The 17,603-nt window shown below is 39.0% G+C and overlaps 1 protein-coding gene across 3 annotated transcripts; it reads right to left on the reverse strand.

Moving 5' to 3' along the window:
• Window positions 1–7,232: 7,232 nt before the first annotated feature.
• LOC143851750 (protein IQ-DOMAIN 3-like) lies at window positions 7,233–13,784 on the reverse strand. 3 transcript variants are annotated; one of them, XM_077361238.1, is made up of 6 exons: window positions 13,671–13,784; window positions 13,394–13,500; window positions 12,800–13,111; window positions 11,022–11,246; window positions 8,520–8,639; window positions 7,233–8,189 (listed from the first exon to the last, which is right to left on the reverse strand). In XM_077361238.1, exons 2-6 carry the CDS (start codon window positions 13,466–13,468, stop codon window positions 7,500–7,502), a joined length of 1,422 nt encoding a protein of 473 aa, XP_077217353.1. In that variant the 5' UTR covers window positions 13,469–13,500; window positions 13,671–13,784; the 3' UTR covers window positions 7,233–7,499. The 3 variants fall into 3 exon arrangements, with proteins under 3 accessions (XP_077217353.1, XP_077217351.1, XP_077217352.1); XM_077361236.1 differs by having other exon boundaries at window positions 7,233–8,192; XM_077361237.1 differs by having other exon boundaries at window positions 7,233–8,192; window positions 13,754–13,772.
• Window positions 13,785–17,603: the final 3,819 nt, after the last annotated feature.

Consider the following 17,603-nt stretch of genomic DNA (forward strand, 5'->3'; position numbering starts at 1 on the left):
TTTCTTTGCCTGTCTTGTACATATATAGGCATCCTTATTTTGTATCCTGAACCAATTTTTGCTTTTCAGGTGAAATGAGATGGATTAGATCGCAGTTAAAGCCACCGGAGTCCACCATAGAAATGTTCATGACACAAAGGAGGGTACACGTGAAGTACTTACCACTACGGGTGCAACTAGGGTCGGTTTTTTGGGGATTCAGGTTGAGCTTTTAGCACAAAACCAGGTCGGGTTCGAGTTGATGCCAGTTCATTTTTTACAAAAGTTCAACTCGACCGACCCAAATTGCACCCCTACATAGCACCTTATTTTTATTGTAATTTTCTGTTAAATGTATAACTTTTCTCAACCGTTCGCTGGATCTAAATATGATGCCCCTAAGCAAGATCATTAGCAATGCATTAACAATGCATCAAGGTTGTGTTTAAATCTAACACAAAGGGCTATAAATGGACAAATACCTTTAAGAATCACTTCAAACCACAATAACTATATAACCATTTCCTTATTAGAGCATAAAGTTGCTTTTTTCATCATTTGTGTACCAGGATTGTGATAGCTCAAACTTAGGCCATTGTTATTGGTGAAGCCTGTTCTCAGCCTAATTTGGAAAGTACTCTAATGCGTTTCTGAACGCCATATAAAAGGGATGTGATGTCTGGAGATGACATAGAGAGGTGTGAGGGTTTGTAATCTTTTCTTCAGAATAGTGGAATCGTTGGCTTGTCGCTCTGCCGTGGACGTAGCCCATACCAAACTAGTTGGGTGAACCATGTAAATCTGTGTGTTCTGTGTATGATCTTTCGTTTTATCTTTGCATCGTTATTCTGCTGCGTTGTTAATTCCTAACAATGTTTGGCCATCATGAAAATATATTCCATGCAATATTGTGGAGGCCAATTGTGGGAAATGGGTGGGAGATGGAGAGAGTTGAGACGGTTGGAGTGAGGGGAACATGGAAAGCTGCAAAAAACCAGGAAAACAAAAACAATTTGTAAAAGGTATTTTCTTTTCACTGGTTTTATGGATTTTTTTTATGCTTATCTCTACTCCCATGCACCCATAATTCACTCTCTCCTTCCTTATTAGCCCTCCTTAAGTAGTGGGGCCTGTGAATATGCCATAGAATAGGGCATGTTTGGATGTAGGTATTTCTTTTTCTTAGAAAAAACTTTCCTTAAAAAATATGTTTTCATGGTTTGGTTAACACATTAAACTCAGATTTTTCAATTCTTGGAATATTCCATAGAATAATTTTTCATGGCTGGCAAACATAGTCTCTTTAGCAGTTAAATAAGGGCATTTTCAACTTTGATTCAAGGTGTCAGTCGCCGCACAAATTTCTTATGCTTTCTCTTAATTTGGAGTTTGCACCAAGTTGGGTCACTTTATTAAAGACGTCAAAGTTCCACAAAGGTTCGAAAAAAGACCTTCGCCGACAGTAACGACACTCTGGAAGGCAAAGGTGTCAAGATAATGTGTTGTATCTACTAGATATATTCCTTCCCTTTTTACTTCACTATCAAGGATTGAGAGAAATCTCTTTCGTTTTATCTTGATGTATTATAGAATCTCAAGACCATAGGAGATCTCTTGTAATTCTATGTATACAGTTCTCAATAGTAAAAGGAAAAGATACCAACAATCTTTGTGTTGTAATTCTATGTATACAGTTCTCAGTAGTAAAAGAAAAAGAGACTTACCAACAATCTTTGTGTTTCTTATCATTTTTTGCCATGAAAATTAAGAATATTCGTTGCCTAATAGTTAAATGATCCAGTGCCAACATGGCAGCAATGTCACGCCTAGGTGGCTTGGATGGAGTTCCAAGATGCATTTCCGCTATATTGCAATAACCAAATTTTGAACCTAATTTTTTGTCTACTAGATGGAAGAATCTTGAAAAGTGGTAACCTAGAAAGTTATCGGTATTTTTGTGCTATTTCCAACGACTACAGGAGCTCAAAAACGGGCAAGTGGTTAGAGAGTTATGGCAGTTTTAGTAGACTATGTCCGTGGGTTCTCAAACTAGTCAAGTTTTGTGGGTTCCAAAGCACGTTATGATATGTAAGTCCCTAAGTGAGCTAGTGGAGGAGCTTGAATGGATTTTTCATTGAGTCTTTCATTTAAAGGGATAGAAAAGGAAGGATTTTGGGTTTTAATAAACTAATGTAATTGATGATCTATCAATTGGGTTGTGCATTGCTCCTATTTTCGTTCTTCTTCTCTTGTTGTGTTCTTGTGTGTTGATTTCTTCTTGTTCTCTCTTAAGCACCCCCATTATTAAGTCTTGGTTTAGGTTTGGGTTTGGGTTTGGGTTTGCTGTTCCTGGTTTGTAATTCTCACATACACCCAATGGGAAATGATATATTCTTCCCCCTTTCTTCACTGGGCTACCCTTCTAATGTAAAAAATAAAAATTGTCATGAATACACTAATGCGGGGTGGCCCGGGAAAGAAAAGGTGGCGAGTATGTCATTTCCGTACTATGATTTTTCTGTTCGTGAATTTGGTTTGCTCTAGCTCCATTATTGGTTGTATTTAGGAAGACTATTCAGATCTTCCATAAATCCTATAAGTTGTTCACCACGAGGATAGCAATCCATGGATAAGCTACTCTTGGGATTGGCTATCTTGCCTTGAAATTTTTACCATGGAAAATACATGGTTTTTAAGTACAATTTTGTTCTAGATAGAGGTCATCGTGAACACTGGAAACGGAGTCTATCCAATGATAAAATAAACCCCGCCTGCTGTCCTCATGAAGAACAGCCATAGCGCATAGGCGAAGCTAACATCAATTAATGTGCAAGTAACTCTTTTTTACTGACATTCCTCTCACAAGTGAATAAAATAGTTCAGAGAACCTTCATTCATATCTTGCGTTTACTTTAAGGCCATGTTTGGCAACCTTGAAAAAGTATTCCATTGAATATTGGTGGAGCTAATTGTGAGATATAGAGTGAAGAGAGAGAAACTTGAGAGGGTGAGAGTGAGGAGAGCATGAAAAGCTCCCAAAAAAATCGGGAAAATGAAAAACAATTTTAAGTAGGTTATTATTTTCACTAGGGCGATGATATTTTCACATTTTCACCCTGCATTACTCGCACGCCCCCCTTATAATGTGATTTGACGTCAAAAAGCATTAAAAGCTGCCCACTTTTCACATCAAATCACATTATAAGGGGAGCGTGCACTTAATGCAGGGGGGAGTGAAAATATCATCTCCCTTTCACTATCCTTTTAGGATTTGATGATGTTCTCTCCACTCCCACCAACTCAAGTCTCTCACACACTTGGGACCTATGATTATTCCATGGAATATTTTTTTCATGGTTGCCAAACATGGCCTAAATGATTGGGTTTGATCTTGGACAATCCAAAAAGAACCGAAAAAGGAAAGAGGTAGATCACAATCTTTTGGATAAACCTCTGAATTGGGTTCTAATGTTCAGAAACATCCACAATCTACACAAGCTCAAGAACAATAAAAAGGGAAAAAACAATCAACATGACAAGAATTCAACCCCAATAAATACCACAAACGTTTCACAAAGAAGACATCACGCCTTGAAAGAAGAATACACCTCCTTTTAACAGAAAATCCGTAAGTTTTAATGCTTCTGGAGTTGACCCTTTCTCCTCCTTTAAGATATCTAATGATTTCTGTTAAAGGGGGGGTGTATTCTTCTTTCAAGGGGTGAATTTATCACTGCCTATTTTGAAATTATACAGGACTTCGGACTGATGTGCGCAACTCACGTGGGTCTGGCAGTCAATCATGTTAAAGTATAAAAGATTAAATAACGCCATCTCCAGAAGCTTAAGCTTTTGAAGTAAACTGGTAGTTTCACATGGCATCAGAACAAATGCATGGGTTCAAACCTCCCCGGATAGAAAAAGTCCACATGCAATAGGCAAACCCAAAAGAAGGACCGCATGTGCCATGTGTAGGCCAATCCTAGAAAGAGGGGCCACCCGTGAGGGGGAGCATTGGAGTATAAAGATTAAATAACCCCATCTTAAGCTTTTGGAGGCGGCTCAACCAAAATGATATCTTTTTTGACTAAGATATTCTCTTACAGGATCATATGACAAGTGGAATGATATCCACGCCACTTTTGGGGACTAAGATATTCTCTTACAGGATCATATCATATAACAAGCAAAACGATATTCACACCACCCTCTTACTTCGCCCTCTTACTTAAGAGTAAATTAAGAGAAAGAAAGCATCCTGTCATCCCGTGGGTTTACCGGCTATAACAGGGATGCTTTCCGCTCGAGCGGGGGTAAAGATATACCCCCACAGGAACTGAAATAAAAATTGATGAGAAAATCCGCTGCGCAAATACAATTCGATCGTGCACAAATTATTAGAGAAGTAAAATAAGAAGCAAGCCACAAGATGAACACCGAAATTTTATGTGGTTCGGCCAAGCCTACATATATAGGCGAGAACATAATCATCTATTATATGTGAGAAAAATAATATACAAGAATTACAATGGATTAACCCACGAACACCTGTACAATTTACTAACCTCAAGAAGAAGATACAAAAGGATCGGAGCCCAAGAAAAACCAAGAGAAATAAGCCTGAGAAGAAGCCCACTGGCTCTCCCCTTCTCGCTCTCTCTTTCACTCTCCCTTCTTCTCTCTTCCTCGCTCCTAGGTTTCCAAAAACCTAAAATAGAATTACATTTAATTTTACCTCTTGCCTTCCCACCGACCATGGAAATAAGGCAACTACCCCCACAAAAATGAATGCAGCATGACGCAGCAACTATGACCCTGCAAAATGACGTGTGAATACGTAGTTGCTGATTTTATTTTTTTACTTTAATCCTTCAGCCGCCAGAGGTACAAATTTGTTAATTATAGCCTATTCATGTTACACTTCCTCATGATTTCATTGGCAACACAAAAAGCTCTCCACAGAGTACGCTTTTTTTTTTTTTCCATGTCAAAATGTATGAAAGAGTCCTATAAAGTCTCATCCCTCCTTATTCCCCATTGCCAACCAACATGAAAGCATCAAGGTTCCCTCCGCAGGGAAGATGATACCGGGTTCCAAAGCAGGCATTAGGCCAGCCAACCCGGCATCATCACCCTGCGGAAGGCAACTTGCCATGCAGATCACACGCGGCTGATTTCGAACACGATGGGGCTGTTTGTATACAGGGTTTTAATATTCGGGATTGTAACATTTTAGATTTCAGAAGCTAAAACTTGCGAACACGATGGGGCTGTTTGTATACAGGGTTTTAATAATTCGGGATTGTAAAATTTTAGATTTCATAAGCTAAAACTTGGATTGTCCGGGATGTTACAATCCTGATTATAAAATCCATGTATCCAAATAGCCCCGGTATGCATGAAGATTCTAATTCCGCAATTTATTTTCAACAATAATTTTTCTCTGCCTGCCATACATACGCACTCTTATTTTGTATGCTGAACTAATTTTTGCTTTTCAGGAGAAATGAGCTGGACATATTAGACCATTTAAAGCTAGAGGAGTCAGCCATAGGAATGCTTGTGACACAGGGAGAGCGTACACGCGATTACGGGAAGTACTTACAACCAGGGGGTGCAAATAGAGTCGATTTTTGAGGATTCAGGTTGAGCTTTTAGCATATAATCAGGTTGAATCTGGGTTGATTCTAATTCATATTTTTTTAGCAAAGCTAAACCCGACAGGACCCTAATTGCACCCCTACTTAGCAACTTATTTTTTTTTATGTCCGTAGCTGTTACTATGCTTTCTGGATACCTTTCCATGATATAACAAGCCAGGCATGAGAAATGGTACATAAAATATTCAGCCAGAGCCACCCCTGTATAAGGCGATAGGTATTGTAACATTGCGGGCAAATTAGTTGAAACGGACATATAAGTCATGTTATACTGTTGAATAGCAAACTTTCTATCTAGATTATCAATTTCTACTTATAGATATAATCCTGTGTGCTTGGGAGTCAATCATTTGTGTACTAAGGTTGCAAAAGTTTCTCAAACTTAGGCCATGTTTGGCCACCATGAAAAAATATTCCTTGTGGAGGCCAATTGTGAGGGATAGGTGGGTGATGGAGAGACCTGAGAGGGTTGGGGTAAGGGCTGGAGACATGAAAAACTCCTAAAAACGAGGGGAAAAAAAAAACCCAATTGTAAATAGGTATTTTCTTTTCACTAGTTTTTAGGGAATTTTTATGCTTATCTTTACTCCACCGACTCCCTCCCCTTGTCAGTCCTACTCACATGGTGGGGCCATGAATATTCCATGGAATCATTTTTCATGGCTGCCAGATAAATAAGGGCATTTTCTACTTTGATTCAAGGTGTCAACCGCCACACAACTTTCTCATACTTGGTCTCTTGAGTTTGCACTAAGTTGGGTCACTTTGATACTCTGATTAAAGATGTCAAAGTTCCACAAATGTTTGAACACTGACAATAATAATACTATGGAAGGGTGCCCTTACTAATTCTGCAAGAGTTGGATTTGTCTGATATATTGCCCACTTGTGGTAGAAGGATTGAGAGAAATCTCATTCCTTTATGTTGGAAGTAAATTAGAGTCTCTTGTAATTCTATATATACAGTTCTCAAGAATAAAAGAAGAGGAAGAGATATTTATACCAACAATCTTTGTAGTTCTTATCATTTTTTTGCCATTAAATTAGGAAGATTCGTTGCCTAATAGTTAAGTCTCGGTTTGGGTTTGGTTTTGCTATTCCTGTTTGTAATTTTCACATCTACCCAATGGGACTATATTGGCCCGGGGCCCTTTCTTCACTGGGTCACCTCTTTTAGTGTAAAAAAGTGGTCTTAAATACACTGAAGGGGCTTGCCCTGGGAAGAAAGGGGGCGAGTATATCATTTCCCTGATTCTTCTGTTCATGAATGTCGTTTGCCCTAGCTCCATTATTGCTAATGGTTGTATTTATGAAGACTATTCAGATCTGCTATAAATTATATGAGCTGTTCAGCACAAGGTTGCCAGAGCGGGAATCGAAAGCTCCTAGGGAAGAATCCTGCTAAAGGTTGTCAGATCGAGAATCGAAGGCTCCCAGGGAAGAATCCTGCTTCCTTGGTTCAGCATGAGGATAGACATAAGTAGATAAGCTATTCTTGAGATTGGCTATCCTGCCATGAAAATTTTGACTTGGAATGTACAGGGTTTTAAATACAATTTTGTTCTTATAATATTTTATGGGAAATGATTGAGATTGATCGTGGACAATCCAAAACGTATCAATGGAAGAGGTAGATCACAATCTTTTGGACAAACCAACCACTGAATCGGGTTCCCATATTCAGAAACATCCACAATCTCCATAAGCCCAACAACATGAAAAGAGAAAAAAAATCTACATGGCAAGAATTCAACCACAATAAATACTACAAACATTTTACAAACAAGACATCACTCCAAATCAATTCAAGTACAAAGAAGATCAACTCCTCTTATTTCTTAAATTTTCAACTCATTTTTGTCAACTCCTGCTTCCTCCATTGCTCAAAGCATGGACTCCAACATCCTTTACAGAACTGCTGTCCACTTTGGGCGGACCCGAATGTCGTCTAGTTCCTCCAGATGATGGACTAAATGATAGACGCTTCTTTGCCAAGGCTGTTGAACCTCTCTCTGGAGTCTCATTCATATCCCCTAATGGGCTCCGCATTCGGGATTTTGCTCTCGCAGATTCCGTGGGTGCCATGTAACTTGGGACCGCTGGTGAGCTCGCAAGGCTCTCATCATCCCTCACAGATGTCCCTGCAATGCTATGCCGTCTTGGCCGCTCGGACTGCGAACTGAGCATGCTCCTTGAGTCATCATGTGGATCCCATCTCCCTCGGGGGCTCGCCAGTTTTGCCTTACCAGAAATTGATGGTGCCTTTGATGGGGGTGTCGATGGGGACTGATGGCTCGATTTTCGACCCACAGGCGAAGACCTCCCAGCATTGAGATCCCGATGAGCATAAGCTTTGCTGATATCTCCCCCTCCAACATTGTGGCTTGCACTCTTTATATATGATTGAGAGTTGGTGAGTTCTTTGTCTGTTAGAGTTCGGCCCTCCAATGGTCGTGCTGCCATCCACCGCTCTAACCAACTCCACCCCCAGTGTGGATTGTTTGGATCTGTGAACATTGGGTTCATTTTCCTCGAAGAATCCTTCTGTAACTGCTGAAATAGACCACATTTTATCCTTAATAATTCATGGAAGTAAGTGGGGAAGCAGATGAAAATATGAAGGCTAAAATTCAGAAAGTAACAGAAATATTAAAAAAAATAAAATTGGAGGGGTAGTTGAGAGCCCGTGAAAGGGTATGGGGCTGCATGAATCTGTCCAAGCACTTTGCACCAATGTGGATGGATGGAATTCAATTTGGGGAAGTACTGCTGAAGTGGTACTTTTTAAGAAACAAGTGGAAATATAAATCTGAATGTTTGATGAGAAACAAAAGCAAATGCTAGTGCTCACAATTAAAGCCATACTATGTATGTGGGTACCTGATGAGAAAATGCATATGCCAGTGCCCTTTCTCTTCTTATAGCAGCTTCTTGCTTGCGCATTAGATTTGCTTCAACTTGCTCTTTGGATTGTGCACTATCAACCCATTCTTCTCCCATCTATTAAAGAATTATGATCAGTAATCTGCTGTATCAAAAGGTTCTATAGATGTCCATGGAAACAAGGAGCAAAGGAAAATGATATTTAACAGAGAAACTCAAGCAGAAGATTAACAACAAAAAAAAACTTCTTTGGAAGAGGATATCGAAATACACAGGATGACAGGCAAAGCCAGAGTGTTTAACTGTTTATAAAGAACACTCTAAGGGATAAACATAACAAGACAATGATAAATATAAAAATAGATAACAATAGGAATAATCCATATCTAACCTCTCTACCTCATCTAGTCTAGTTGCCTAATCTAACAACCAGACAATCAAACGGTGAGATCTGATGATCTCATCCAACAATAAGATCTCATATTCTCTAACATGCCCCCCTCAAATGTATATAAAATGAAAAGCAGCGTTTGTTTGATTGTAATAAAATGCCCCAATAAGAAAAGTAGTATCTTCTGATTTAATGCATGCTATCTAAGGTTGATATGTTGATTAGTGTTTATAATGATTGCGACTGATATGCATTGTCTTTAATGCAAAAGGAGGTGTCACTTGCAAGATGAGCAACAAAGTGGGCTTACGAAAGCCAACGAGTCTCGATGGACCATTGCCTTAAATGGCCAAGATGAGCCTCAATGGATGGTCCTCATGGGCCTGTTTTGGTACATATTGGTACATATTCTCATGGGAATGGAATTACACTTTTCTTCATGGGACGGTTTTGGAGACCAATCCTCATGAGAATGGAATTACACTCTTTCCTCATGGGCTGGTTTCATATACCGATCCTCATCAGAATGTCGTTTTTGCAAGTATGCGCCTCAAGGGAATTGAGGCACCTCAACTGATATGGGCAAAAATAAGAAATTAGGGTGTCAAGGCCCGAAAGGAATGGAGAGATCGAGAAGGTGAATCATTCCAAAACCCCCTCCCAGTCATTTACAATTGCTTCCTGAAAATTGGATTTGCTCATAATGAGGTTATCACAACTTCAAAAGAAAGATGGAATTTTGTTGGTGCCTGAAGAGATCTAACCATGGAAAGGGGACCATAGGTAACAAGTTGAACCAGGATGCTTTTCAAAAGATTATTTGGCCTGAGAAGGGGGTTCATAGTTGGGCGCATTCGACATTTTAACCTCTAGCTAGTCTGTTTGGGACAGTAGAGGAAGTCCAAATGAAGGTTGAAGATGGTTGGAGTTTAGAGTATGTTTGTGCCCAGATTTTAACAGCAGATTGGGCTTTCCTCATATCTCTAGTCCACCAGAAAGTGTTGGATTGATGTTATTCCATTGGGGCGAGGGGAAAGTTCGAAGATCTTCATCTATCGGTTGATAACCCTAGACAAGATCGGCATTGTGCCTCTTCCAGGCATCTCGCTTGCCGGAGCTGGAGAAAATGATCTTTACCATTCGGGATGGTAAAGGGGTGTCATTGATGTGCTCCCGGAGGCTCCAATCCTACCATCTATTGGCACAAGTAGCTCTTTCAATCACAGTGAACATAGATCGTACGCATGGTTTTAAATTTCGGCCGAAATTCGGATTTCGGTCAAGTCCGAAACCGAAACGTACCAAAGCTGAAATTCAAAATTTCGAGAATTTCGGCTGAAATTTTGGAAAAAAAATGCCATTTTTTTATTTCTTTACAGAATTTCAGCCGAAATTTCAGGATTTAGGCTGAAATTTCAGTTTCAGCCAGGACTGAAATTTTACCAAAATCGAAATTTAAAGCCATGATCGTATGACATCCATTGCGCCACGACTTGATATTGAAAGAAAGGTTTTGGAACCGTTGGATCTTCTTCCTCGGCTGGTTCAGAAAGAGATACACCGGACGTCCATTCAAAATCAAGTATGGATATTTCTTCCCTCCTCTCTCTCGCCCCAAGGGTCAAGGCTGGCCTGAGTCGACTCGGTTCACGATGAAGCGGGGGGGGAGGGGGGGGGGGTGTTTAACTATGCTGAATACAGTTAATTACAGTGAATTACAGTTCACTGCAGAGTATAAAGGAACCAAAGCAACAAAAGCAAGAAGTCAGCTACACAATAAAGTCAACTACAGCTCCCCTAGAAATATGCAGTTTTATATCAGTTTATAAGAGAATAAAACAGAGTGCAAACATGCAGCATGTCAAGTAAACTCTGGCTGAAACTGTAAAACTGCGTATCTGCACTACGAGTAAACATCAGTCATTGGACAGTGAGAGATTATTTCTAAAAAGAAAATGCACCAACCAACATAGAAAGCAAGAATCCTAGACATGTGGTTTAAAGGCTCTGAACAAAAGAAGTAACAAAAAATCTCGCAGAAAAAACAAAGAATACCCACTGCACAAGTATATGGAAGTTTAAGCAACAATGACATGGGAGCAACTTACAGAGGCTCTCAATTCGAGCTCCTTTTCGCATTTCTGCTGAAGCTGCCACTGAAGAGCCTGGTTCTCCTCTGACATTCTGGTCCTTCTCGTACGTATCTGTGATTGCACTCTAGCCAATTTCTGCATGCAACGTAGAGTGGTTGTGGCTTGACGCTTGACAGCATGTCCATGTATCAGAGATTTCAACCTAACTAGTCCTCTCAAAGCTCGCAATGCTCTCCTTGCCTGGAAACCCAAAAATTGCAGCAATTAGAATGAAGTAGAGTTAACAAAAAGTAATTACTAGTACCATGATAAACCCAGTGAAGCAAAAAGAGTTGGGGCAGCGAGCCAAGGTAATTTTCATCCTCGGATAGACTTGCTATTTTCTGTTACCTCGATCTTTGTTCTTGGATAAATTCAACCATGACAAAATTGGTGAACAGGAACAACATAATTTCAAGATAAAGTCATCCAAGCGGGATAGCTTGGATAACAGCTTATCCAAGATTTTATATATCTGTAAAGAACAGGCCCAAGTGATGACCAATATGAAATGTATAAAAGTGATTAACTAATGAATAGAAATAAAAATAGAAAACCATTAATAGAAAGCAACTACTACCAAGATAATGTAAAACAAATATAAAAAACCATAAACATGTAAAAGTGATCAATTGACATTTTCATCAAAGGCAAAAAATTAAAGGACCAATGTTCTACTGAAATTTCCTAAAACATTTTGTTGCATAAATCCACAAATCTTCAAGGCACCTTAACAAAAACACGTGAACTAGTATAGTTGGGGGCTCAAATAAATTAATGCTCTATAAATTTATAGTCTCTTATATCTTATTGCTCAGACACGAAACTAGCATTGTTCCTATGTTGATAATTTATTCTCTTATTTCTAATACTTAATACAAAAATCCATTGATATAAGATATAAGAGGGCACATGCTTAGGAAATGTTGTTCAAAGTGCATACAAGTGAACATTGATATTGTTCAAAGCATATATCGTATGTAAATACATACTATATAGAAGTACGTAAGAAACGTTCTTCAGTCTTTTAAGTGGAATCCATTGTGGTGGTCATAGAAGCCATGAACTTTAGTGTGGTCGTGGCAACGACACCAATGGCAGGTGCCTGCACATGAAGAGTCCCACCAAGCAGGAGGTTGTCGGGTTTTTTTTTTTGTTTTTTTTTTCTTGTCAGATAGATATGTATAAAACTTGGTGCACTAGAAATATGACAAGGACAAGGACAAGGGCGAAGAGTTGGACAAATGAAATCCCACGTTGTTACAAGGTAAGGGGTGGATTGAAAGAAGACGCATATCTGATAATTAATATTCTTTAATACCTCATATAAAATGCGGCCACCAAAAATAACTGGGGTTCGAGTATGTTGGGAAATTTTTCAAAGGTGGGAAGTTCGGTTATTTCATGAGTTATATAATCTACATTACTTTAATTTTTTAAAGTAATTAAAACATCACAAAATTCCTTTAACTGTTCAAGATTTCAACACATCACTGATGTTTCCAAGTCTAACATTTCAGTGAACCGTGCCACGGAAAATACTGAGAAGTGAAAACCCTCCAATCAACAAAATCTCCGGTGGAACCGAAAATACATAAATATCCAAAAATGATATTTTTGGCGCATTCTCAGTAAGTAAGAAGCGGGGATAGCTGTACCATATCACAAACATTTTTGTCATATTCAGGCATAACTATGAAACCAAAAATAAATAAATTAGAACATAGAGAATAAGGATTATAAGAGAGATAGACCAGGTAGCCTCGAAATGCGGTTTGAATCTTGATTGCAGCCACTTCTTCTCTTGATTTACCAACAAAGTGTGAAACAGTCGTGATGCGAACGAACTCCGCAGCGGCCTGAGCAGCGGCAGCAGCGGCCTCGGCAGCGACGGCAGTGGCAATTGCCACAGAGTAAGCATGCTTGTTCTGCACTTGTTCTGCCTCACTCAGTTGTACCTCCTCACAAGGGATAGTATGTGCTTTGACTGTTTCTAAGAGTGAAGTGCAAGAATCATAGTGTTTTGATTTTCCAAACACCCATTTCTGCTTTGACTTACTGGATTTCTAATAAAGAGGAATAAAATTTTGATCAAAGATATGCTGAATAATTCAAGGGAAATGATATCAGCACAACCATATTTTGATATGTTCACAAACCATCTTGTCTGTTAGTATTTAAGGAGCTGTCAAAAGGATATTACATTTCTCAAAAAGCTCTCACAAGCCAATTAAAGAAGAAAAGACAGATGGGTTTGTGCAAATATCAAAATATGGTTGTGGTGACAACATTTCCCTAATTCAAAATTTGGAATCAAAACAAATGCAAAGAGAGTCTTAAGTCCTAACCTGGTCTTTCTTGTCTTTAGATTCAGGACTAAAAGCTTTCTTCACTGCAACGAACCAGTTCCCTTTCTTACCCATGTTCTTAGCATTCCTCAATCAGATATTGGTTGCTAGATAAATGAAAAAACACCAAAACCCAAGTCAGATCAAAGAGCTTACATTGTGGTGTATAAAAACAAACCCATAACATAGCAACAAAAATCTATGGAATCAGAGTGAAAGAATTTGAAAATGGAAAATGTAGCCGTCCAAAAAATTGACAAAAAAAGAAGACACTAACCACACTGAGAGAAAGAGAAATAGAAAGCAGAAGGAAGAGACAAGAAAGACCCGAGTACTTAAATTGAAATATAAGAAGCGTACGAGTGAAAAATCAGAACTTGGAATCTCTCAGTGGAGGAAATACATACAGATCTTGAAGAGACAAATTCAATGATAAGAGAACAGCTGGATTTCGAGGGGCCCACAGAATAAATTTCTCGTTTATATTCGGCCCTTTTGTTACCTGGGTCAGCCACATCTAGTGTATTTACGAACTACGACTACTATTTTACACTACATGGGGGTGACCTAAGTAAAAAGAGGGGGTAATATATTAATACGCTGCTGACCCAAAGAAGATCTGGGCCGTCTATTTGTGGAAATGAAACGGGATAAGAAAATTTAGATCCCCATCAGAAAATTTATAAGAAAGAGGGTATTATTTCTCTCTGATAATATAAGAGTCTCTGGTAAAAGGCATTTAAATCTCAACGGTCGATTTCAGATGAGACAAGAAGAGAGAGGAGAGCAAGGTTTGTGGAGGTGACAGTCACGTGTTACATTAATGTGAGGTGGGCCCCACACGTATTATGGTTGTCTAATGTTCATCTCAGTATGATGGAGTCCAACTACATCACCGTTGAGATTAAATTCTAGTGGGTCCCACGTGGGATATGAGTGTCTAATCGGGACCGTTGATCTGGTGGTCGCGGTCTAATGCTAAATGGGTATCTTATCCTTATATTTAAGGCCCATAAAATCAACGCTTTAGATTTTCTAAAGAAACCCTAAATACGGTCTCCATATATTAGGGGCAAAGATCATCTGATCATGGTGGGGCAAATAGCAATTGGCCAGACTTATTCTTGAAGGAAATTGTTAGTGGAGCTTTTCTGTGGGAGAAAACCTTAATTGTCTGTTTGGTTGCCAACAACATTTAAAACCTAGGAAGTTTTTAAGTAAAATTTCCGTCCCATCCCATGTTTAAGGTTGCCTTTTAGCACTAGAATTTTTTTAATGACCTGGATAGTGTGTTTTATTTCTGATATAACAGTAGAGCGACAACTTATTTTGAATTTGCATTAGAATTGTGGGTACCTAAAAAAAGTTGAAAATGCCCCTTCTTCTCGTTTCATTTTTAGTTTTTTCTATTTTTTTTTCCATCTCCACCAACGGCAGCGACCCTCGCTGCAACTTAGAAGAGGAGGAAGAGGAGGAAGAGGAAGAAGAGAAGCTGAAAGACGAAAAGAAAAGGAAATAGAAGAATCGACGCCGAAAAAAAAACGGAAGATGCCAAAAAATGAAAGATGGTGGGGAAAAAGAAAAAGAAGAATAAGAAGGAAAGAAGAAGAATTGACGTCAGTAAAATGACCTTTGATGGTTTGGGTATATCTAACGTATGCCTTTCGATGCTCCAGTGAGAAGAAGTGACTCATGCCAGGTTGATAGAGTAAACAAAGGAAGGGGCAAAACCGAAAACAACTTGGGTAGAAACAGTGAGGAAAGACTTGAGGGCTATGAACATAACAGAGAACATAACCCTGGATAGGATAGAATGGAAGAAAATGATCCATGCAGACGAACCCAACTAGTGTCAAGATTAGACTTAAGTCAATTTGAGACGGATAAATCCTTTCAACTTCTTCATGAAAATTTTCTAATGGATTCATTAGCCGACCCCAACTAGTTTGGAACAAAGGCTTAGTTGAGTTGAGTTGACGTCGGTAAAAAAAAAAAAAAAAGGAGGTTTGGAGTCAAAAAAGAAGAAGGAAAAAAGGAATAGCCAACCCCGGAATAAAGAAAAAAAAGAGAGATCTGGGATCGAAAAGGTAAATTTTTGGGGTCTACTCGGTAAAATGGAGGCCGACTTGGTAAGATGAAGAGTCATCTCGGCAAAATGGGGGGTTGACTTGGTAAAATAAGGGGTTGTCTCAGAAAAATAGAGGGCCGACTCAATAAAATGGTGGTTGTCACCGACACAACCCCCATTTTATCAAGTTGACTTCTAAATCCCACCATTTCGACACCAAATCTCATTGTTTTCAACCCCAAATTACACCAACTTTCCCATCTTCCGCTTCCTCTCTTTTTTTGTCATTTTTTTTTCTGGCATCGAATCTTCTTTTTCATTCTTCCTCCTCTTCATCTCCTTCTTCTTCTTGTTGTTCCTCCTCCTCTTTTTCTTCCTCTTCCTCACCTTCCGAGTTGCAGAAGTGGTCCTCGGTGGTGGTGGAGATGAAAAACAGAAAAACCTTAAAGAATAATAAAGACAAGTTTCATGTTTTTTCTCGTACGACACAATTCCAACATGATTTCAAAATAAGCACCAGATTGTTGTCATATAAAAAATATAACGCAATTTCTTCATAAATTACCCTTAGGGGGCGTTTGTTTACGCGGATTTTAGAATCTAGGTTTTTAGTTTGAAAACAGTGTAAACGATGGTTCATGATCAAGCTGTTGCATGCTGTCCTGCACGCTGTCCTGGCAGCTTTTCTTGGATTTTAAGTGAGAAATTTAGGTTTTAAAAATCTCTCCTGCATCCTGAGATTTCTAAAACCTGGAAATATGGGAGGATCTGCTACTCTCTTATTGACGAATAGAAGGGTGAGAAGTAAAAAACGAGTAAAAACGACGGCTGGTCCACTTTTTCTCTTGTCTCTTAGCTACAATTTTGAATAAATCCTGGATTCTAAAATCTGTGTATCCAAACGGCCCCTTAAAGCCTTTTCATTTTATAATAAATGTTTTTAGATTTATTTTTTTTTAAGTCACTTGTGACTCCTATATTTTGATAACGACACTATACTTTATTAACCACTTTTTTAACCGAGAAATGATAAATGCGACCCTTTTCATCGCTTGGACACCGAGCTATATTGCAGTTGCAATGCGCCCCTTTTCATCGCTTGGGACACCGAGCTGTATTGCAACTTCCATACAGCTCGGTGTCCCAATTGATGAAAATGGGCGCATTTATCATTTCCCTTCTTGTAAGGGTTCAACGTGCCACATTCAGATCGGATTCTCCCATGTCCATGTCACAATTTTCGTAACAGTGATCAATTCACTCCCTTGAACGATAAATTCACCCAACGGTTTCACTACTGGTACAACACCGGTACAGTATTGCTCTCTCTCTCTCTCTCTCTCAACCCTTAGTGGGGCCCAACAATTGAACTGTCTAAATCTTGGAACAAGATAGGCCCCACCTATACTTATTCTCACAAACAGCTCTCTCTCTCTCTCTCTCTGAACATCAGTCCTTGGTGGGGCACAACAAATGAAGGGTTCAGATCTTTAAAGAAGTTGGACACCATAAAAAGCATATTGTTTAAAAAAAAAATCACTTGAGCTCATTTTGTTCGAAGATCCAAACCGTTCATTTGCTACGATGCAATTTACATAGACCTTGCACCCAAAATCATCTCCCTAGGATGATCCTAACTCTTCGAACCGTAGAGATTATTTTTACGATGTGGCTTTGTATTATATTGGAGGGTTAGGATCATCCAATGGAGAGGATTTTTGGGGCACAACCTATTTACGTTGAGGCCCAACAAATGAACGGTTTGGATCTTCTAACAAATTGGTCCCAATGAATTTTCTCATAAATATGCATCATGTGATGTATGTAGTGCTACATATAATTGGTGGGTCCTGTCTGTATTATGTCCGTTGGTAGGTGAGCCTATATTTTGGAAAATAGAATGAAGCCCACCTTGTTGGAAGATCCAAACCATTCACTTGTTGGGGACCCCAACGTTAATATATCGTCCCATGAAAATCATCTCCATTGGATGATCCTAACTCTCCCATCCATATAGAGATTTCTATATTGTATAGTTTATCTACAAATTAGATTCTTACTAGCATAGAATGTAAATGATTTTTGGGGCACCAAATCATATCTATTGGATGATCCTAAGTCTCTAATTTGTTGATAAACTAT

Source organism: Tasmannia lanceolata, unplaced genomic scaffold (assembly GCF_043159265.1).
Source record: "Tasmannia lanceolata isolate RefF3 unplaced genomic scaffold, GAP_Taslan_0.1 ptg000018l, whole genome shotgun sequence".
NCBI lineage: Eukaryota > Viridiplantae > Streptophyta > Magnoliopsida > Canellales > Winteraceae > Tasmannia > Tasmannia lanceolata.

What these genes read in the sequence shown, in the direction of transcription:
- LOC143851750 (XM_077361236.1), bottom strand. Translation starts at nt 13,468, where the DNA reads ATGGGTAAGAAAGGGAACTGGTTCGTTGCAGTGAAGAAAGCTTTTAGT. An exon ending in CCGCATTTCGAGGCTACCTG is followed by an intron (nt 11,247 to 12,799) that starts GTCTATCTCTCT and finishes TTGGGTTTCCAG; the next exon opens with GCAAGGAGAGCATTGCGAGC. An exon ending in CATATGCATTTTCTCATCAG is followed by an intron (nt 8,193 to 8,519) that starts GTACCCACATAC and finishes GGTCTATTTCAG; the next exon opens with CAGTTACAGAAGGATTCTTC.